At 53.6% G+C, this 23,047-nt stretch overlaps 1 protein-coding gene across 8 annotated transcripts in view; it reads right to left on the bottom strand.

Moving 5' to 3' along the window:
- The window catches only part of DUSP8 (dual specificity phosphatase 8), a 46,201-nt gene that overhangs the window by 14,799 nt on the left and 8,355 nt on the right, over positions 1-23,047 (bottom strand). For 7 of the 8 annotated variants that reach the window (XM_027888733.1, XM_027888736.1, XM_027888734.1 and 4 more), the window contains exons 2-3: positions 17,073-17,480; positions 10,828-10,966 (exon numbers count right to left, since the gene is read on the bottom strand). In XM_027888733.1, the coding sequence (XP_027744534.1) occupies positions 10,828-10,966; positions 17,073-17,303 (370 nt within the window). In that variant the 5' untranslated portion in view covers positions 17,304-17,480. Of the gene's footprint in view, positions 1-1,887; positions 2,430-10,827; positions 10,967-17,072; positions 17,481-23,047 lie in introns of those variants that run through there. The other variant, XM_027888740.1, reaches the window with a different exon arrangement.

A 23,047-nucleotide genomic window follows, 5' to 3' on the forward strand; every position in this document is an offset into this window, starting at 1 on the left:
ACCCCCAGAGCTGCTGGGAAAATCCCTCTTTTAAAAATGCTCACACTGGCTCTTGTGCTGGGTGTGAGCCTACTGGTGCCGGTAGCTAAGCCGGGTGGCGTGATGAAACACCGATTACTGCCATCCTTACTCACTGTGCTGCAGGAAGCTCTGGGGCTTTGTCAGCATTTCCTGCTGCCTGGGATGTTTCTGAATATTCTCCGTGCCTCCATCCTCACTGTTTCCCTCTCGGCGTTGTAGCCCCTTTGATTTTCCCCATCCCTGCCAGTGATGCCTGATACAGACACAGCCCATTTGCTTGCATGCCATCCTTCCCATATGCCTGGTGAAACCCCGGTGCTCTGCAGTCTGGCCAACTTGCCCTCTCCCAGCTGATGTTCTTATATTTCCATCCATCTCAGTGCATTGGAGAGAGATGTCCAGTATTCAGCTAGTCACTTATTCACACACACACACTCCCTTGCCCAGGTTTCACCATCCCCTCACTTGGCACCAAATTTCATCACCCCACTGCTGCCTCCTTTTTTTTTTTTTTTTTTCTCCAGGCAGTGGGGATGAGAAAGCTGATGAATCAGCCCTATTATGGATTCATTTGCATTCCCTGTTTCCCCAACGGTCACCCCGAACAGCTCCTGCCCATCTGCTGCCACACTGCACTGCTGCCTCCCAACCTGCGCCAGCCTCCCCATGCTTTGCAGGTTGGTCCCAGACCCCGCTACCATTCTCCCAAGGGAGTAGAAAATATCCTTAAAAAAAGGAAAAGCAGCAGAGAGGAAGCCCTCCGCCCACACAACCACGAACACACTCCTCGAGCCGGGCTTGATTTTCCTCTGGTGACTATGCCTGCTTTGGACCAGCCTTACTCGTTCTAAGTAAAGAAAAATGTGTCATTTCCAGGAGTGACTTATTACTAATGACACCATCACTGGGTTATGTGCTTCATGCCACAAAAACCTGTCAAGCACTTTTAGCAGCCTCCCATTTTAAGTGGTGATGGAGGGGAAGTTTCTTGATTCAACCCTTCGGTAATCTAGGTCATCCCAGGCTCGGCATGTTTTTAAGATGCACCAGTTAATATCTCTTTCCTCCGCTTACCCTTCGCCCTGGCACTGGTGAGCGGAAACACTGCAAACACCCTTTCTGAAAGAAACCACCCGAAGATGGGCAGGCAGCGCAGCGCTGGTGGAGCGAAATGGCTCCGGCGGGCAGCTGCCTGGGTACGGGAAACAGCGCAGCGCCCTGAGCCGATGGCTCCTTCTTCTCCCCGCCGTCCTCGCCCGTCCTTTCCCCGAGCACTGCCCTCTGCCCGGGGCGCGGTGCCCTCCCCCCGCCGCAACCCGGCGCCCCAGGGAGCAGAGATGCTGGAGGCAGATCCTGCCCCGGCTCCCGCAGCTTTCCTCCTTCCCTTCTCCTCTCCATCCACGCTCTCCCCAAGCTTGCCTGCACGGCGAAGGGTTCAGGGAGCGGTCCTCCCGGCCAGGCAGTCTCATCGGCTACCGCACCAGGTGGGAAAGCTGTATAAAGCCGGGCTCGCTGCAGATGCCCCTGCCCGCTGCAGGCAGCCGCTCACCTGCCTGAAGAAGCTGCCCTCTTCTGCGCAGCTCCTGTCCCAGCCCGGCCGCCTCCGCCAGCGCTGCACCCATCGCCCCTGGCTGGGGACCGGCCATCGGTCCGCTCCGCGCCCCTCCGCACGCTCCCCGATCGCGTCCATCTCCCCGCTCGCCAGCCGCCCGCGCTCTTTGTACCGCCAGCACCGCGCTCCGCTCCCCGCCGGCCGCTCGGCAAAGGCGATCTCCGGCCCCCGGGCAAAGCAGGGCTCCGGCGGCGCAGCCCTCTCTTCCCGCTCCGTCCCCATCGGAAGGAAAGGCGCCAGGCCGGCTGACAAACCTCTCTTGTCCCTGCTCTCCTTCATCCTCCGCACCCTTATTTTCAGCTTCATCTGCCCCTCGCGCATGTCTGTCCAGAACTGGTCCTCGGAGGGAGCAATCATTACATCCACGGGCATCCAGGCAGCTGCGCTGCGGCTCGCGGGGACACCTCTCACCGTTGCCAAACAACAGCTGGCGGGCAAACAAAATACTAAAAAAACCAAAAAAGCGCCCCTGCAGCAGAGCAACGCCAGCCTCCCCCCGGCTCCAGCCTTCAGGCTGAAAAAATAAAAAGCATTAAAAAAAACCCGTGCGGGGTAGGGGGACCCGGCGTAGCCCCCTCTTCGCCGCCCGCTCCAGCTCGAGTGAGCTCAGCCCGGGAGCAGCCGCCCCATCCGCCGCCGCGCTCGCTGCGCGCCCGTACCGCGCTCATAGCTAACGGGTCAGGCATGCGGCCGCATTCCTTACTCAGCACACAGACACGCAGCACAACGCCGGGCTGACATATGCTTCGCTCCCTGCTTAAAGGCGCAACCGCGATTTTCTCGCCCGCCCAAAGCCCCCCGCAGCGAGCAGCGCCGGCGGCAGGAGATGGATCGCTGCACCACGCCGGGGTTTGGCCCCGCGCAGTTAATACGGGAACAGGAACGTGGTGGGAGGAAGCTCGTGCCCACACCTCATTTTAGCACCTGCCAGGGTGGTGCATGATGAAACCCCCGTGACGAAGGGGGTTGCAGCACCGCTCTCCATCCCTGCTCCCTGCTGTCTCCTTGTCCGGTGAGGGCACCCCACGGCTGCTCCTGACGGGATCAACGAGCATCCCCTGGGTGATGCTTAACTCTGAACTCCAGCGTCAAGAAGGGCAATGCCCCAACAGGGAAACTGAGACACAAAAGATTAAATAACTTCTCTGGGGTTCTCCGCTGCAGGGCAGAGCTGGGGACCACAAAGTAGGTCCCTAACCACCAGCTCATCTTTCCCCTTAATGTCTCCACTGAGAGCATCACCCAGGAGGGATGCTCATCCTGGAGTGGTTTCAAACAGCTGGAGATGAACGGGTCCCAACAGCTGGCAGGAAAAGAGGCTGGCACTGAGCTGCTTACACCTGTGCATGGCTGTGTCAGATGGAGTTATCTTCCTGTTCCCAGTGAAGTGGGACCAAGGTCTGGAGACGCACCCTTTCCCAAAGCCTTCTCACATGCAAAACTCCAGCAAGACAGGACATGTAGGAATGGGCTTTCCTAGTCCTACTGGGACTAGTCTATCCATCACTAGTGGCTTCTGAAGCATGTGGGGCTTATGTGTTTTCTTCTTTGCATTTGTCCTGGGTGAGAAAATTACTTGCCTCCCTGCTTCCCACCCAGTTCCTTCTCCACACAGCTCCTTATGAGTTTATTGGTCTGAGCTCAGGCCTCCAGAAAATCATTCATGATTATAGTAAGTGGAGGGGGGAGGGGGTGTGCATGTATTGTGCCTTTGAAAATCTGAAGCTTTATGGGCTGAAAAACCCCAGGCTGAGCCATATGTGAGTGACTTCAGTGTTTTTCCTTTGAATGACATCACATGAGATGAGGTCATTGGCATTAACTAAGTGCTGTCTCCTCCCCCCCATCCCGAGCGGAGCCAGCCTCCTAACGAGCCTTGTTGTTGTAACAAATATGGTTTGATTATTATCAGATGTGGGTCAGAGGTTGGATAAAATTCAAAGCGTGCTCCAACTAGGCTGGGAGAGAGAGGAGCAGCCTTCCCCCACGAGCCATGCTCGGGAAGCGGTTACCACGGCAGGTCTCCAGGGTATCTGTGGTCCCTCACATTTGCCACCCCTGTCACCACAAGGGAGGGCACACGATGCTGGTGACCAGTGCCAGTGTCTTCCAGCAATGGAGATGCCCCTACATCCCACCACCACAGTGCCAGCAGTGCTCTACCTGTGCTGGTGGGTAATTCAGCTGTGACCCACTCCATTGGCTGTGGGTGGGGGTCTACTGGGGTGGACCTAATGACTCTGCTGAAGTCACTAAGTCATGCAGGGGCAGTGGCTGGCTGGACTCACTGTGCCAGGAGAGGAGCATGCTGCAGGAAGCATGTGGTGAATTAGGGAGTGCACTTCTCAACCTGACCCAGCAGTGCAAAATCCTGCATTTGCCTTCCCTTGCTGCCCTCTGGTTGCCCAACTTCATCAGGCTTGCAAAAGCCCTGGGCATAACTTACTTTGGTAATGCCAGATTCCTTCAGGATGTGTTTGGACTGAGTTTTCAGTTCAGGGATGCTGGTAGCCCCATGTGCGAAGCAGGGCATGACACCACAAAGTAGACCTCAATGCAGAAGATTCACCAGTGTCCCACATCCCTCTGATCCTCAGCAGAAGACAAGCAAGCACAGGTAGTCAGCAACCCCCTTCCTCCACCAGTGAGAAGACCAGTCACATGGAGATGTCACCTGCAGCCGCCATTCTCCAGGCAGCATCCTCCTCCCTGTCCTCTCTCCATTTTCTTTACCCCTTTTCCAGGGCCAGGATAGGGGTTGGCACCTAGTTCTGGGGCAGGGGGCATCTGACACGTAAAGAGATGAAAGGGAATGTCCATAGTGCAGAAGTACATAGCACATATCAGCTGCTGCCCCTTGGCCCCTTTCCACAGCTGCTCCTCCTGGCCATGCTGTCACCTACCCTGCCTCCAGCCCCTATTTAGTAGACAGAGGTACATCGCCCAGGGAGAGATGCCCAGCCTCGTGGGCCCCACTTCACTCTCACTGCCACAGCGCTCCTTGGAAAAACATCTGCTGCAATGGCTTGGAGAGATTCATGTAACCCACCTGCAAGGGCACAGAGCAGAATGAGTGCCAGTTCAGTACCTACACACCCTGTCATGACAGCACCTATAGCCTGTCACGAGCCCAGCTGGGCAGCGGCCAGTGGTTCCTCTCTCCACCCAGCACTGGGACCTTACAATAATTGCCAGTGACGACCTTTTGGAAGCATGCAGAGCAGGCCCAGGGAAAGGGGGAGGCAGATGAGGGGAGGCAGGTTTCTCAAAAGGAAGGAAATTGTAACTGAGCAGTGACTCCTGCCCATCAGGATCTCTTACTGGGGAAGTTGCCTTCCTTCTGTCGACTTTCCAGAAATGAGAAATGAAATTACATGGCAGTTTTGTAAGTCAGCATTCAGAGGGCTGCTCTTCCCTAAGCCCCTTCTCCTCTGCCCCCTGCTGCCTTTGACCCTTTTGCTTGCCTTTTCTGGGTCCAATGGTTAAAAACGCAGCCGGAGGGGGAGGGGAAGCTCCTCAGGGTAATTATAGAATCGGGAAAACAAGTTGTCTGACGACAGCGTTGCTAAACAGGGAGGTTTAGAGCATAGGTCTGGAATACAATCAGCCTTCCACATACATGACCTGGCTTAACCCTTCCCAGGGATGCAGTCACTGGTCCTGCCGGAGCTGAAAGCCTCCCAGGCATCTCCTGGTTGTGGTTGGGGGTGAGAAGGGGGCACCTTACTCCGCCTCCATGCCTTGGACTGTGGAGACTGGGAGCACTCCCTAGGGCACCCTCTGGGTTGAGAGTCTGAAGCTGGATGCCAGCACCCACTGGAGGGGGGCTAGAGGGCAAGAAAACACAGCGCTGCCCAGGCTAAAGTGGTCCCAGATGGCTTTCCTGCAGGAAAGAAAGCAAATCCTCCAGGGCTGTTTCGCGTGAGAGGGAGGGAGGTTTGGAGAGTTACCTAAAGCTCCGGGATTCTAAAACCTTTGTGTTGCCATTTGATTTTTTTAAAAAAATGCCTCTCCCACTAGGCTGGTATCAGTGTCCTACCTCTAGTCCTCTGGACAGTCAGAAGAAAACATCACCACAGGTAATGCCCCTGCACTCCACTGCCTGAAGAAAAGCTGGGTGTAACCCCCTCCACATCCCTTCTTACTCTTCTTCCATTCCCAACTATCACGTGGGCAGTTTGTAGATGAAGAACAACCAGAAAGAAGCCCCATTCACATTATTTGCAAAACTGGTTCTTCAAAACTCCCAAATCTGATAAAAGCAAGAAATTGAGAGTCCCACATGAGCACTTTTTCCTGTGTCATCCCCTGTGCCCACGTCATTCATATCCACACTCTTGCCAGCTGAGGATCTGCTTCTTTTGGTTCATCACAGTATGCTATGGGATGGTGGCATCCACGGGTGGACAGAAGTGCTTGCAGGAGGTTCAGAGACAGTAATTAGACTTTAAAGGAAAACCTTATAGATACATCTGATGGATTCACACCAGTAAGTCCACCTCTGCTCTTGGATATTACAGCCTGAGGGTACCTGAAATAGCCTTAATGCTTGACATGTGCACCTTCAGGCCCATGTACTGAGCAGAGGTTCTGCTGTAGTCAGAGGACAAAATCCACCAGCTAGTGCATTCTGCATGTTCTGTGTCCCCAGTAGCCACACTCACACACCAAAGTCAAGAGATGAAACTGTGATGCGTTCCAGAGTGGGTGATGAGAAAGATGACCATCAAATAGCCAGTGCAGTTGGATCCTGCTTCCCCACTCCCATCAGACAGCTTGTGACTGATGACCTTAGTGCTAGTTTGGGGTATTTTCTGCCTTAGGTTTTAGATTATTCTTTTTTCTTGCACTGGGTTTGTAAAGACACCTCCAGTTTCGATTCTGGATCTTACTCAGCTTTTAGCTTCAGCTTCTGCCACGACAAGCTTTGCAGATTCTTTTGTACTTTTCCTGTCTTTCAGGTTTACACGCTGCCTCCAGCCCCTGAGACTTGGACTGAAGGCAAGCCCCCTCTTTTCTGCACTACCTATGTGCTGCTTTTGCACCTGCCTAGCATGACTTTTTTCATTCATCTTTTTTTTTTTTTAAATTAAAATCATCTGTCCCTGAGTCCTTGTTTCTAAAATAATTCCAGTGAGTGCTTCAGTGCTGAACCCACTCATGCCTGGGCAGCCCAAGTCAGCTCCTGCAATGGAAATCCCCTTTTCCTTTTCACTACTTCATTTTGGCTGCTCTGAAGTCACCTGTCTTAGGTAGATTCCCCCAAAATCCCCCAGATCTCAGCCCCCTCCAGATCACTGCTGCCATGCAACTACAGTTCTCTCCAGCCATGCCTGATGGCCATGGCACCGCTGGGCTGGAAAGGAGCTGGGCCGTGGCCAGCGCTGCCGAGGCCAGCCTGCTGCTGAGGAGGAGGATGGCGAGCGGAGGGCTGGGAGGGATTTGTCGCTGATGATATTGTTACATTCTTTCCAAATCCTGGGAGTAAACAGACGCTCCAAATTTAGAAAGAACAGGACTGGAAAATTTAAACATTCCTTGAAGAATTGGTACAAAAGCGGGGGGAGGGGGGCGCTGAAGATGATCTCACACACGCTCCCGGAGCCAGATGAAAAGCTCATGACTCCAGTTCAGAAAGCAATTGAGGGGCCTGTTTCAGGTCGGAGCACGATATTGCAATGGTAAAGCTCCCCCAGCACATGAAACTGCAGTGAAAAGAGTCTCTGTTGTGCAAGGGGGGTCCCAAGCTGCGGGGACCACTGCCACTGGCCACACTTCCACCCTGCTTTCATCTCCAGCTGGAACGTGGCTTCAAACGCAGGAGAGCAGAGCCCGGTGCTCAGCCTAAGGGCCAGAGGCAGGGACAGGATGGGTGCCTGAGCATCATCTGGACAAGCATCCCAAGCCCTCAGCTGTTGCTTTTAGCCACGAAACAGGAGTAAAAGAAAATCTCCACACTGTCCACTGCAGCTGGACAAATGGAGAGGAGCTGGTGAAGCTCAGCACCCAGCAGCTCAGCACCACTCTACAGCTCTGGCTAGGCTCCCATACAAGAGCTGACATGCGGGAGCCATCAGGGAGCAATGGAGCCAGACTGCTGCTGCTGCTGCTGCTGCTGCTTCATAAGCAGATAATGGCTGTTAATAAAAACCAAGCAGGAGATTGCAAAGGGGAAGAAGAAAGACGGGGGAAAAAAGCACAGATAAAAAAAAAAGGAAAAAAAAAAGAAAAAAAAAAAAAAAAAAAAAAAAAAAAAAAAAAAAAAAAAAAAAAAAAAAAAAAAAAAAAAAAAAAAAAAAAAAAAAAAAAAAAAAAAAAGGCAAAAAAACCACAAGGGTTTGTGCTGAAGTAAACAAAGGTTAAAGAACAGTCAGGCTCCTGCAGGAATAGCAGAGCTGGGCTGGGAGGGAGGGGGCATTACGTAATGCAGGAAAAATGTTGGCTCCATTCAGTTTTCCACCACTTCATGTGATGTCAGGAAAACCATATAAATCAACAGTCTTTCTGCTCCCACGGATGGAGGGCAGCAAGCAGCACTATTTATACTTACACAATTAAAAAAAAAAAAAAAAAAGGAAAAAAGAAGAAAAGCTGATGATTTCCAAGACTGGGAATAATTTACTCAGATTCTTCCTTCCCAGCCGCTGGAATTGCTGCTCTGGGCTGTTAACCCTTAAGGAGTCCCTGGCATCAGTCCTGCCACATCCAGCTCCCCTGTCCTCACTCATCATCCTCCATCAGCTGCTTCAAGGGTCAAAAGGTTGCTAGTCTGGAGGTGAGCAAGAAAGGCCTAGTGCGGTGTTTGCACGAGGCGGGGACATGAAGGCTGAATGGACCCCGGCATCTGCTGGGGCTGAGGAGAGTTGGGGAACACAGAGGGGCTGAGTAGGGCTGCCACACTGAACTGGGGACTCTCAGGACAGGTGGTGATGGCATCCACTGAGGGACAAGCTGAGATTTCAGCAGCTCTTCCCAGCCCGCTGGGGTCACAAGCCACCTCCAGGTAGAGGCATGGAATGGGTTGGGGCAGGACAAAGTGGTTGAGCCCAGAGCAGATAGATCAAGGGGTTAAACCCCACCAGGGAAAGGAGGCAGAATCAGGCACATCCTGCCCGAGACTTCCCAAGCCCTCCAGAGCTGCCTCCAAAACAGCCCGGTTACTGCCCGCACTGCAGGCAGGAGGAAGCTGTGCCTGTCGGCAAGTGTGCCCAGCCTCCCCCGGAGCTCTGCACAGCCACTTCCAGTCAGGATTTCCATGTAAAGCACCGCCGCCATGACCCAGTGTTCTACATTTCAGTTCCAGTTTTTTCCACCTGCTGGTGGCCCACGTTCCACATGAGGCTGTGGCCCTGTGGCGCTTTTAATTTGGGAGGTTTGAGCTTTGCTTGGTGCTTAGCAGAGCCACACTCCTGCTTGGGGGTCTGGGCTCCTGCAGCCCAGGGGGATGGAAATGGCAGCCCTGAAGATGGAGGATGCGTGTGCCCAAGCAGGGAGCAGCAGTTTGCTAGCAGGGGGTTTGGTGGTGGCAATGCTGATGGCTGAGGGGGTGGCACACTGCCAGTGCTCACCCAGCACGGGGCATGCTGAGCATGTGGCTGGGGTGCACCAGTACTACGAGGGTCCCCCAAGTCCATTTGCTTGCCTGACCAGGCAGAAATAGTCTCTGGGGCTTTCAGGACCACCTCACCCAGCCCTGCTCTGGCTCCAGGAGGACTCGGGGTGGGGGTTTGCAGCCACCTCACAGCACGGCCCCAGCCCTGGGAAAGTGGCAGTGGGTTAGGGGTGTCAGGGTCATGCCACCAAAACTATTCCCTGACCCATCCCCATGACTAAACAGCTGATGCAACTGAATGCCTTTTTCCTCCTCCCACACCACGCACCAATCTGTGCCCTTGTTTATGCCACGATGACCTCGAAACTGCAGGCACGGCTGCTGGGGCAGGCCAGGGGCTGCCATAGCAAGCTCATGGCAGCATCCTCCAGCACTGGCCTCAGCAGAGCTCCTGCAACCCAGGCCACATTATGTAGCTTTAATGTGATTTCATGTAGTCCCTGCCTTTTTTGAAACCCTTGAACCAGTGGATGTATTTCCGCTGTTTCTCTGCTCTGTTCTCCCCATCACAATGCAGCTGCTCTAATTCATCAGCACTTACCCCTGCCTTGCATGGGCAAGGCTCCCGAATGCCAGTTGTTTGTGCTACTTTCCCTATCGCAACCACCCCTTCCCAGGGTCTGTCACCCTGCTGGATTGTGAGGATGGCAGCTCCCTCCATGCCTGTGATGCCCCAGGGCACAGATGTCTGTACCCTCCACCTCAGTCCCAAAGCAGTACCCAACTGCCACAGGAGGAGGACAGGCTTGAGGGACAGAGGTGGTTTCCACCTCTGTGCTTTTGCCACTGTTTAGGAGCCTGGCTGAGCTCAGCGAGACTGAGGGGTTGCAAGGGGCAGTGCCTGCCCACCCCTCCATGGGCAGAAAGCTCAGAGACAGGCAGCCAACCAGGCAGACACCCAGCTGTCCCAGACATGGGGAATTAAAGACAGCTTTAGCTCTCCCTTAGGCAGTTCATTGCCTCTCTCTCCTCCTCTCTAATGGGTCAGACCTTTTCATTCATCAGTCGCCTGCCTCACATTTTGCACTGCAGAAGGGCTGTAATTAGGGCAGCACGTGCCTCCTCCTGCCTGCACACTTGTGCCTGGAGAGCATCATCTCCAGCAGACCCTGACTCACTCAGTGATGACCCTCTGTCCCTGCCCTCCTTCCCCTTCTTCCCAGCACAACCATGGATTTCTCCTCCTGCCCTCCCTTTAACAGCAGCAAGAGGGAACAGAGTGCTTGAATCAGGTCGGGTGCTTGGCACATTTACCAGGGATGAAGTAAGGCAGAGATGGTAGAACAAAGGGCAGCTTTTGGATGGCTGGATCCATCCCACCACAACCCCACCATACCCTCCTCCTTCATTCACCCTGACTGGTGGGTGCAGTGGAGGTGAGATAGACAGTGCAAGGAACAAAGGAGGACCCAGTGATGCCAACATGGGTCAAACTTCCTCAGCCTGCACGCAGGGCTGCCTTCCTCCACCACTGCAGCTGGCAGCCAGGAAAGCAGGTGTACACGGATGTGAACAGCCACAGCTCTGTAGCTCCAGACTAAGGGCATGAGCATCAGATGAAGTGGTAACGCAGGGCTCCTACCTGTGAGGATGGAGACGCTGTGGAAACAGCTGTCCAGCTTGCCCAGAAGGATGGAGAGGAAGCTGTCGGCAGCCAAGCCGGCCACGTCCCGCGTGCTCTGGTCATAGACCACCACATCCTGGTGCTCCTCCGCTTCCACCTGCAGGGGAGCGGTGAGAAACAGTGATCAGAGAAATCTGAGGTTGCTGCTGTCCACACCACCATGGGAACCAAAGATAAATTTAGTGGTCGCAGAAGCAGGAGACTTCAGCTCCACACCATCTCCATGAGCTGGTTTTGCTCACCAGCCAGCCTGGGATTCTACTCCACAGCTACAATGGAGCATGACAGTGCAGATGCCCACTGGAGCAGCCCCACCAACTGCAAGCACTTTTGAGCATCCTACCCAAAATAGGGGCACTCCTCCCCATCGCCCACCCTCAGCTTGCATCGCCCACCCTCAGCTTGCTGTTACTTAACTGCATCCCAGAAATTGCTGCAACTTCTTCCACCACCTCCTCCCCAGCCAACTTTTGCCCTCAGATACTCCTCTGTAGCCTGGCAGGTGTGACAGGGATTTGGGAGTGGTTCTGCAGCCAGGAGTACTCCCAGCACAACCCTTATGCTGCGACTAGCATCAGGACAGCCAGAGCAACAGCTCTTCAGGACTCAGCCTGTAGACACCATGCCCAGCACAGTAATACCCCTGTAGGCATTACCCCTCTGGAAGCTCACTCCAAACCTGCAGATCACCCCTAAGGGCTGAAAGAGGGAAAATATCTTCTTTCACTTGGTGGATGTTCAGAGTGCATTAAAAGAAGACAGAAGTCCTCACAGAGGCACAGCTCAGCACATCTGCTGAGTAGCTGGGTGTATGGCATACGCCTGGCTTGAGAGCGCCTGCCCTCCCAGCCGGCGGAGTAAGACACATTCATCACATCTTGGGAGAAGGGGGAGGCAGTGGCAGGCAGGGAAGGAGGGAACGTGCCTGCAAGCCGCTCTCTTCTCCAGCTACTGCTGGAGCTGCCCATTGCCCATCCCCTGCTCAGTCCTCTCCAAAATCTCTTCAAAAGACCACTTGAACAAGCTACCACTCAGGGATGCCTGCCTCCTTTTGCTGTCTCACTGCCTAGCCCTATCTTACCACCAGAGCAGATCCACTCAGGGTTGCTGTTGCTATTAATGCTGCTTTCACACCCTGCTGCAGGTGCTTCCCTTCTCAGCAACGTGAGCAACATCCAAATAAACCTGCAGGGTGCACTGATTTAGCTGAGCTCATCACATCTCTCCACCGCAGCGGAAGGACAGCTCCGCACCAACAGAAATCCCCATCAGGGCACCACACTCGGCTTAGCACTAGGAAGGGGGGTGCTTAAAGGACCTACCTGTCCCCTGCCTGGCACAAGGCACTGGAGAGAAAAATTGTCCCCATGGCTCAGTATGATGACAGGAGGGATGAAAAGGCAGGATGAGAGGGAAAAGGACACAGGAATTTTAAAATAAGACACTGAAAAATGACTGAAGCCACCTGGGAAAAGTCAGATGAGGATCTACTCCAGCATCTTTTCCTCAGCCATCCCTGAATCAGGACTTTTGTGGGAGGTCATCTCAAGCACAGCTGGAGGAAAACACGGTGGCTGAGAAGCCTGTTTGGAGCTGGGAGCCCATCAATCCTTAAGAAGGCCACTATCTCTTCAAGTCCTCCTAGCACATCCCAAAGAACCAGTTCCCAGCGTGAAGCCCCATGCCAGCAAAAAAACCTTCCTGAAAAGCATGGTGAGGCAGGGACTGATCTGTGGTGTGGTGGGGCAGGGGCTTATGCCAGCTGCACAGTCCAGGCCGAGGCGGCTGCAGGAGAGATACCAGCTCTGGCCAAGCAGAGTTATTCCACAATAGGATTTAGTGTTCCCTCCACACCGGGAGGCTTTGTTTGGGCCATTACTACAGGGTTGCTGAGCGACGGCAGAGATGTGCGACACGGTTTACATCTTATTAAAGTTATAAGGTTTCACTCAATGTAAATGCCAAACAAGTGCTGGCCTCACATGGCCTGGCTGCAGGAAATAAATATGTGGCTTGCTGGGACAAGGATGTCAGTAGGATGGTCCTGACGAGTACGCAAGGAGCCTGCACTGGTATCCTGGCTCCTCACCACAAAGAGAAATGAGGCAGAGATGTTTAATCAGGTCCATGGGTCTCCCATTAGTCTCATGCCCTCCTGATATACCCCATCTCTGGTCTCAAATGTAGGGAGGTTAAAAGCTAATGGGAGCAGAAGAGGAGCTGAAGAGACACTCTGTGCTAGAGTCCTACCAGGTGCTGGCATAGGGCAGGGGCACAGCTGACAACAGACTGTCCTTCTGAGGAGCAGCACCTCCATGGTGAGAAGTCTCCCACAGGGGTTGCCATTATCTCAAGACTGCTGAAGTAACCAAACCTCAGGCATCACCCTCCAGGCAGGCTCCCCACATCCAGCCAGTAAGGGACAGTGGGGCCAAGATGCAGCAAGTCTTTTGGCTCCAAGGAGATGTTGAGTGGGGCTTGCAAACCCATGTGTGCCTTTGAAAAGCTGCTGGCCCACTCCAGTGCTGGAGATGACCCAGAACAGATCCCCAGGGACAAACCTTCTCCCTGCTAACATGTTGGCCGGAGGGGTATGGCCAGCCTGGAGCAGGGACCACCCAGCCAACCACTCCAACCAAACTCTGGCTGAGATCATCCATTCGCTGTTTTTGTGCCAAGCCCTGTGCTCCCCATTACCCTCTCCAGCTCTGGGTGAAGGTAACTCCCTTATGGACATGAGTCCCTGGCACTGGGTGGTTCAACACAGCTCAGGTCCCTGCTTCGCCTCTCCCCGGCTGCCAAGCAGGGATAATGATGCTCTACAGGTGATCCAGGCTAAGATAAGAGCCAGCTATTATTATTATCCCAATTACTACTGACATCTCAGTCACATATTGTTTCAAAACACAGTGAATCACCCCACTGAAATAACAGGGCTTCCATCAACATAAAGAGGAGCCAGGCACACGGCTCAAAAATAAGCCCCAGCTTTCCCTCAAGCAAAACAGCTGCTTGCAGAGCCATGCTCCTAATGCAAATAAATCAATAATGCCATCGCCAGGAGAGACCCGTGTCTTGCCTGAAACCGAGGCTATAGTTGCTCTGGAGATAGCTCCATTTCAGGAAGTGAGAAGCCATCGAGAGGTGGACTTTCCAGGGGGATCTTGAAGAAGGAAAATTTTCAACATTTCCCCAAAGAAATGCTAGTGAAAACCCCAAGAGGGAATTTCCCATAACCTCTGCTCCCCAAACTGCATCGAGGAGCTGAATGATTCCAGTTGTTATTGGAATTTGTTATTGTGAGAATTTATTATTGTCAGTAATGGGAGAAGGGTTAAAAACCAACCAGAGCAGTGTGTTGGTACCATTTTTGTGTGGAGGAAAACTACTGCTAATTGAGAGATGAACTGCTGCTGCAGTTTTTGCCAGCTCAGGCACCATGGGAAGATGCTCCATACCAGGGCACAGAGAGCAGTAGCTCAGCTATGGCAACTATAGCTGCCACAATCGTAATATCACAGGCATATTTAATTGAAATAAAGAAAGGTTTTTTTAATGTCTGGATTTCTTCTTTCCTCCCAAGTGGTACTTTCCATTCCTTGCACCAAAAAAGCCAGTAGTTGCTGTTATTCTGCAGCATTACCCCAAGCTGCAGCCCCCAGAAGCATTGTTAATGGTACCCTTTCTTAGCAGCAACACAGAAAAGAGGAGAGTAAGTCCTGGGAAAAGCGAATAAGACAAATGCTCTCATCCCCCCTGCCAGCACGCAGGCGGGAGCAGCTGAGTTGGCGGTGGGGTTTGCCCAAACGCTTTGCCCCTGCCTCCTCCCCATAAAGGTCATCACCACCCTGAGAATCATCGAGGTGGGATGTGCAGGTCCAGCTCTCTTTGCCCAGGGCAGGAGAGAAGGAGTGGGACGAGGCGAGGGCTGGGGGCTGCCCTTTGGCTGCCCGGGCAGCCCCGCGTCGCTGCCAGCCGCCTTTGTCTCGGCAGCCCCGGCCGGCCGGGAGCAGGAAACAGGAGGAGGGCGGGAGGCCCGTCAGGAGGAATAATGGGGCCGGACAATCGCGCCACTGATGTCACCCTTCCTGCCATCTGCTCCCAACGCAGCCTGTGCCCCCCGCCCCCCCGCCCTGCTTCGCCCCACCGCCCCCACCAGCCCCGGTGCGCGGAGCCCAAGGGCAGAGCAGGGATTGGGGGGGGGTGGCCAGCGATGGCAGTGGAGGCAGGAAAATGACACAAGGTATTGGAGGTCTAAACCGGCTTTCAGCATCCCCTTCTGAGGAGGGTCTGTGCCCCTCGAGGCAACAGACCATACTGATTTCCGTGGGTCCCAAAACCACGACCCGAGTGGCTGAAATGGGAGGAAAAGTTCATCACTCCAATATGCAAACACACAAATGCACGCACATAAAGGCTTGGATACCCTGAGCCACAGCTACCACTCCTGCTTTATGCCAGAAATACAGAGATATTAGAAAAGTCGAGAATATATATATATAGAGAGAATATAGAATGATCCCCCCACACCGAGGTTACCCCCTCCAGCTTCCCAGGACAAGTGGCTTAACCTCTCAAGGGTGTCCTGAAGCTTAATTAATTCCTGGGCTGCATGTGGTGGAAGGGCCAGCATGCAAGCGGTAAGCATGGCAGGGGCTGTGCAGAGTGACACACTCTGCCTCCTCCCGTGGATGTGCCAGGAGGGATTTCAGCCGTATTGAAAAGAGAGGAAAAAAGGAAAACCCCATGAATAGAAGATGGTGGCAACGCCTCTCCTCTGTCTCCCTGGTTATAATCACATCCCGAGCCACTATATGAAACATTATGCAATGATCCAGAAGCAGGAGGAGGTGATCCTTCTATGCTCCTTCTATGGGGACAGAGCAGGGAATGCCAGGAAGGACCAGCCAACCCCTTTGGGAGCCACTGCTCCTCCGCAGTTGGAAAGCTGCAGGTTTGCAGGCGGATGGCATCAGTTGATGTTAACTCTTCCATGCTTCCCTCTTCCCTATCATCCTCCTCTTCTTCCTCCCCCTTGCGCATCGTTTTTGCTTCTGCTGCTGCTGCCGCTCCACGTGACGGCGGCCACTGCAGAGGTGACCCTCGCCTGGAGGAGGGCGGCCGCACCGCTCTCCTCAGAGCTGGCGAAAAACTGATTATTCTGCTTTATTCTCCCGGGGATTTAAGAGCAGCTAAAGCCGTTCAGGAATCATTCTCTGCAATCCCCTCCAAATCGCCCAGCCCAGAGCATCACCGAAGCAGATTGGCGCGAGGCCGGCCCCCCCGCGCTGCCAGTCCCCTTGATCCCGGCGGGGTGATGTCACCGGCAGCCAATGCGGGCAGCGGTGCCTTCTCGGGGTGGCGAGGGAGGGGGGGACACGACGCAGATGGCTCCAGCTGGGCCGAGCATTTGATTAATCGCCTGAATTACCCTCGCTTTGCCATAAAATTACAAGGCAGGAGGGGGGGAACGGTGAGAGCGAAGCGGCAGGAGGGCGGGCTGCGATGGCAAACCACCCTTTGGATGGTGAACCACCCTCTCGTTCGTCCCGCGGCCAGCGCGGCATCCACCGCCGCAGCTCTCCGGCAGCATCTCGGCACCCAGCGGCACAGCCCCCGGGCAGCATCTCAGGGCAGAGCAGGGGCCAGCCCACGGCACGATAGGGGGACCCGGCACTGTGCTGGCCGGGACTCCAGCCCAGCTCCGTGGCTCAGAGCCACCTCTATTATTTAACCAGAAGCGATAGAGAGAGGAGCCTGGGAGAGATAATATGCCATGACACCGGATAAGAGCTTCTGGCGTCACAGGGGAGGAGGATTACATGTCCCTGAATGGAGTTAGAGATGACAGAGGGGAGGGGAAGAGTTTTTAGCACGGGATTAAGCTTACAGCTCTGGGAAGGCTTTGGGGGGTTGTTTGCTGGCATAAGACAAGTCCTAAGGCCGATATACCTGTTAGACTTGCTTGTCCTGGAGCGGGGAGCCATGTTAGTGAGGTAGGGGCAACAAACAGGTCCCCGAGGACAGCCCTGTGGCCGCATGAGCTGATGCTCCAGCTCTCCAAAGGGTGTCAAAGAGATGCTGGCAGATACCGGGGTGGAGGAGGAGGATGCATGTATCAGGTGGCCCTTAGGCCAGCCTGAATCCCACCAGGGGAGAGGACGTGAGCATCTACCAGGAAAGGTGAGGGTCAGATCCTTTACCTTCATCTTGGAGGCAGGCTGGATGAGCTCCGTGATGGAGACCTTGTCCTGCTGGAGCCTTCTCTTAACGAGCTTGGAGCAGCAGATGTTGACGGAGCTGAGGACGTGCCAGGAGTTGTACTCCACGAAGGAGCGGCTGTCGATGACCAGGGTGCCCTCTGCTCCGTTCCTCAGGAGGCTGGCCAGTTTCTTGGGGTCCATCACCTTGCGTGGGAGCCTGTCCCCAGCCATAACGGGCCTGTCCCCTCTATGGAGAGTGGGGGGCAAGGGGTGGAAGGGCAGGGCAGGGATGCCAGTACCCGTCTCCCCAAGGGGAATGAGCGAGGGGGTAAAGGGGTGAGCAGGGCAGCTCCTGTCCTAGTGTCCTCACGCTGCTAACACGCAGAGTGCCAACTCATTGTGCTGAACCTGGAAAGAGAAGAAAGGAGATGACAACTGGTCAGCTGGGCAGGATGACATCTTGGGCCAAGTCCCCAAGGGCTTGATCTTCTGAAGATGTCTTCAGAAGAGCCTAAGAGTGGAACAAGCCACATTTTCTAATGTTCTCCCAGCCTGAGGGCATCTGCGGCTCCAGAGCTGCCCAAACCAAAGGCTTTCTCTTTGTATTTCATAGCCCTCAGTGGAACGTTCTTCCATGAACTTGTCTAATTGCTTTTTGAAGCCATGTCAGCTTTTAATTTAAAAGTGGTGGGGCAGGGGCCAGGGCCAGGGACTAGAATGGTTTGTCAGCTACAATGAAGAAGCCTTTCCCCTGGTTTGCTCCAAATCTGCTAACTGATGGCTCCTCTGGGTGACCCTTACTACTTGCATCGGAAAAGGCCACATATGCCTGTTTCCTAATCACCTTCCCCACAGTTCTTACCACATCTAGACCTCATTTAGGAGCCTTGCAGGTCAAAGCATCTACAGAGCTGCCTGTTGCATAGACACCTTTTGCCACCCCAGCCAGCCACCATGTGCCATGTTTGAGAGGCAGGCACACCAGGGACCTGCACGGGGTAAGATGTCACCTCCCTTCCCTGCTCCCAGCCCAATGGCTCCTTGCACTCCATTGGCTTTTTCTGACCTCTGCCAAGCACGGAGCTAACGGCTTCACAGAAGCAGCTTAGCTCAGCTCTAAGGTTCTGCTGCTGCATGATAAAAGCTAGTTCAGGGCCCATCAGACACACCACCAAATCAGGTTTGCTCACTCATGTCCATCAGCTCACACTGGATTTCACCTGCCTGCTCACGGATATCTTTGCCAGCTTGCCTCTGGGCAAGTCAAGAGAAGATGACCTCTCTTAGAAGACAAGAAGTCGAGTTGACCTCTACTCTCGTCTTCAAGCAACAGCCCAGGCATTAGGACAGAGGGCCTGGGAAGCTGTACTCAGACTGAGATGGCCCCAAAGAGCCTACTGCTTTGCAGCATCCAACTTGTGCAGACTTAGAAGGTGGGTTCCTATATGGGGGTATCCTGCATATGAATACCCTGTGTTTCCATCTTAGGAGCTGAGAGGGGGTCGAGCCTGGTGCTCTCTGAAGCGCTATCAGAAGAATGAGCTTCCTCCATGGGGAAGGACCCTGTGGGATGTGCAAGAGAATAGGCACGCTGGGGAGCATTCAGCTCAGGGTGTCTTCTTAGGTTTTAATGGAAGACGTCATTGCAGGCATGTTTTAATGGCATTAGGTTTTAATGCCGCTGCAGTCATTCAGAAAATAAGCCTGGGCTACTACCAGGCTCCTCTTGTTCCTGCCAGACGGTGTTTTAGAGAGAACCCACAAGCTGCTTCATGGAAGCTTTAATGCATCTGAATTAGGAGGACTATGAATTACGTGCCTGAAAAGGCCAGCATAAAGATTTTCATTCACTTCTGCAAGATCAGGATTTAGTCCATGGACTAGAGGAGACTTATGAGTCACCCTGATCCAAGTAAGTCAGAAGTTAGCTCCTATAGCTGAAGCCTCTGTAGTGTGGGAACCTACTGCAGTGGTAGCTGAAGATACAAGTTGGACACACTACTGGGTGACATGACAGGGACCTCAGTTACCAGTCACCAAACCTGGAGGACACTGCCAGCTTGTAGGAAAAGGATGGAAAGCCACAGAACATGAGGATGGGGATTCCAGCTCTGGCTCATGACACCAGCATTAACAGCCCACACCTCCCTGGGCTACCAGACCTGCCTCCCAAAGCAGGAGTAGATGTCCCAGGCTTCAGCCTAAGGATCCAAGCTCCCAGTATGAGGCCACATTAGGACATGCAATGCTTCTCTGCCCTTTGTCTCACACCCCTGCTGCCTCTGCCAATGTGTTAATACAAATTATGGGAGGGGAAAAAAAATCCCCTAAAAGCTGCATTAGTGATGGCCCCTCCTGGCACAAAGCACTTTGGCAACCCTGCGGCACTATGGCATCGCTGTCCCCGGCCCCACGTATCGTTCTGCGGCTCCTCGTGGCGACTCCAATTAGAGCTGCCCCCTCGGTGGGCGCCGGGCGGTCCCCCCCCACGGCAGGAACCTCGCTTCCCCCAGAACTCCTCAGGGGGGCTTAAAAATTGAAACAGTTCTAATTAGGGGGTCTGAGGGGGAGCGAGGCTGGCTCCTGCTGGGATATGACACACCTCATTACGTCGCTACCGCCTTGCCAGAAGACCCCCTGCTGTACCTTGGCTATAGAGCCAGGGCACTCAGAAAGGATGCAAATTAGCCAGCTTTTCCCCTTCGTCTTCCTTTCACACCCCACTCCCCAAATCACTTTCTGCCTCCCTTCCCAATCAGGACACCAGGCTGTGAATTCTTCTCAGCTCTTACATTTCCATCCAAGAAATAAAAAGGGAATAGAAAGAGCAGACAGACAAAAAAGACTCGGGTAATACTGTGGCAGAGGGATGAGAGTGAAGGACTCAGGTGGGAAGAAGGAGTGAGTCAACATTGCACATTACCTCCGGAGATAACATGGTACCCGATTTTCAGACAACGAGCAAGAAACTTTGGGGGTCTCAGATGCAGAGGGGTGTGGGAAAAAGAACAGATCCTGATTGCTTTACCAGTCTAAGAGAAGCCCAAGCAGAAAAGGTCTGAATAAAGTTCTGGCAGATGACAGGAAGCCTATGTGGAAGAGACTAGAGAAGACAGATAAGGTTTCCCAAGTCAGCCCTCCGGCAGAACCACCACTCCAGCATGCCCAGGTGGATCCAGTGGCAGACATGTGATAGATCTAACAGGTCCCACTCCCAGCTCCATCCAAAAGAGAGGAGGAAAAGCAGGGCAAGGAGTGTCCATTCTGCCCCTCCTTCCAGGAGCCTTTACAGGGGATGGAGTTGGCCAACGGAGTGTAGTTATAGGGAGCTGCAGCCTTGGCATTAGGACCAAGACTTCTCCGTGTATGTTCAGCCAGAGCAAAGGCAGACAAGCAACTCCTCTGAAAACAACCATGGGACATTTTGAAGCCAGACTAAGGGGTGGTGAGTTCATCCCCAGCTAACAGGTATTCCAGGTACCAGCAGAGGCTATGAGACCTTCACAGTACCTTGCAGGCTGTGTGTTAGATGGTCTTTTAGATGAGCTGTAACATTCCCCTACCTTACCAGAGAAGGAGGAAAGATGTCTTTCTGCTTCTGCTCAGATGGCTCTGAAGGAAAGCTGAAAGAAGAGGTACTACATGGAGCACTGCTAAAGTAAGAGATCTCACCACGGTGAGAGGAGACCAGGGGAAAAGGTTAACCTGGAACCTAAATTAGGGTTTCAGAAACGTAGCTGTGTGTCCTGACTTATCAGTTTATTAAAACCATCTTAATCTTCTTGAGTGTTCCTGAAGAACACTCCCATAATCCTTTAATCCCACCTCTCCCTGGTGTGCCTGTAATGAGGAGATGGGCACATGGCTTAGCTGAATGGGGACAGCCAGCAGGAGAGGCCACACGGCAGCCGAGGGACAGAAAGACCCACAGAGCTTATCACAAGTGGGCCAACTGCCCACTTGCTGGGACTCTGTCCCTGGTGTCACCTCCACAAATGTGCATGTCAGGTGAGGGGTGCTGGGCACCAGCCATGAGTGTGACAGAGATACACACAGCAAGCCAGGCCAAGGGCAAATGTTCAGTCTGGCTGTGACCCTCTTCTGGACAGGCCAGGTAAGAGAGCAAGAAAACCTGACACACACCTCAGCCTGAGTCTATCTGTGTGGCATGCTGGGCCACAGAAACTCATCCCTATGCCAGCCCAACACAGATCACAAGGTGGAGGCCACTTCCCTCAATTTCTCATCTTGCACAAGGTCCCCAGCTGAGACACATGGTATGGGAAGGGCACAGATTTGGTTTCAGCAGGTCTCTGCCTCAACCACAAACCTCACTAACCAGCACATTCATTTCTTGCACCAAGCTAGTAGTTGTGTCCTGGAGAACTCTACCCTCCCCACGCAGTCCAGTTGAGGAGATGCTCCCCTCACTGCCCCAGGCAGGCCAGCTCTGCTGCGGGGAGCAGCTGTGACCACACATATTTCCAATACGCAAGTAAGACCGGATCTACAGCACACTCCCTGTGGTGGTCATTGCAGGAGCACACTCTTCTGGTGGCACCTCCACCTCTTATACCAAGGAATAAGAGCACCACAGGAAACGCCTGCTCATTTGTCCCCAGTAATCTAAAACCAGCCATTCCCAAAGAACTGCCATCTCCACCAGGGACCCAGTGGAACTGAGCTAAGTGATCTGGCTTTTCCCTCTGCAGCCCATCTGGGGAAATATCTGTGCCTTCTCAGCCCTGCATTGAGATGCTGCCTGGCCAGGGCTTCTCTGTCCATCCAGGTCAGGTCTGCCACCAGCCCCAGGCTTATTGTTGATACACTGGCAGGACCCCACCCAACCACAGCTTTCCAGACACTTATTAAGATGTAAAACATGTCACTTTCTCCAATCTCCACACCCTTTTTTCTTCCCTATCCCCTCATTTCTTTCAAGTGCTTTGGTACTTAGCAAACTCCCCTCGGCAGGCTCACGCTGTTTGAGGGATTCCTAAATCACAGGCCCATTACTAATTATTATTATTATTTTGCAGCAGCAATCAGGGACGCGGGGCTCATTAACAAGTTAGCACCTCTGGTTTCCCTGGAAACCCGCAGCTGCCAGGCAACGGCAGCTCTCCGGCCCGAGGCGATGCTGCTGCAGCGCCTTCAGCTCACTCCCAGGAAGATGCTCGGGTTCTGCACGGGCTGATGAACGCAGCGTCGCCAACGGCATGGGGCTAGGAAACTCCAGGATGTGTCCCCTCCTCTACCCCATCTTCAGTGAGCCTTAGCTCATCTTCCTGATCCTTTTCTGCCACTCACAGCATCATAAACTGCACAGTGGCTCCTCCCTCCCAGTGAGCCATGCAGGCTTTCTCCAAGGGCGAGGAATTTGGAGCACTAATGATGCCTCAGAGTAACAGTGGGACAAAACTGTCAGGTGCCTGCAGTAGCCGCTTTGGAGGTGATGTAACCGCTGACGATTTCTTAGCAGCTATTCAAGGTCCCTTTAAGAGGCAGCACAAAAGATTTCTCTGCTTGAGGATGGAAAAATGGAGTGGGTTTTTTTCCTTTGCTCCTTAAAATAAGGCTGGGAAACACCACTAACCACATCCACTAACTCAGACACAAAGCCTGCTTGTTCACCTTTCCCTGGTGAATCTCAAGGATGGGGAGGAACAACATCTCCTGAGACCCAGCAGTATGAAGATGCAGGGGAGATGGCAGTGGCTTTTCTGGTTGCAGTTAAGGCAAGTTAAGGTCTGCTGCCCTGCTCAAACCCCAACACCCACCAGGCAGACAGAGGACTCCTCTACAGCCTCATCCACACTGATCTTACGACCCCATCTCAGCTGCCTGCACAAGGCAAGCATCCACCCCCTGGGACAAGAGGCCCTGTGCTTGCCCCTCCATGGAGGGAGCACTTTGGGAAGCGGGGAAAGGGCAGCCTTCCCGGTTTCCCACAGCACATCACCATGAGACAGCCA

Source organism: Empidonax traillii, unplaced genomic scaffold, assembly GCF_003031625.1.
Source record: "Empidonax traillii isolate 1590-97213 ecotype Southwest subspecies unplaced genomic scaffold, ASM303162v1 scaffold245:size1430315, whole genome shotgun sequence".
NCBI lineage: Eukaryota > Metazoa > Chordata > Aves > Passeriformes > Tyrannidae > Empidonax > Empidonax traillii.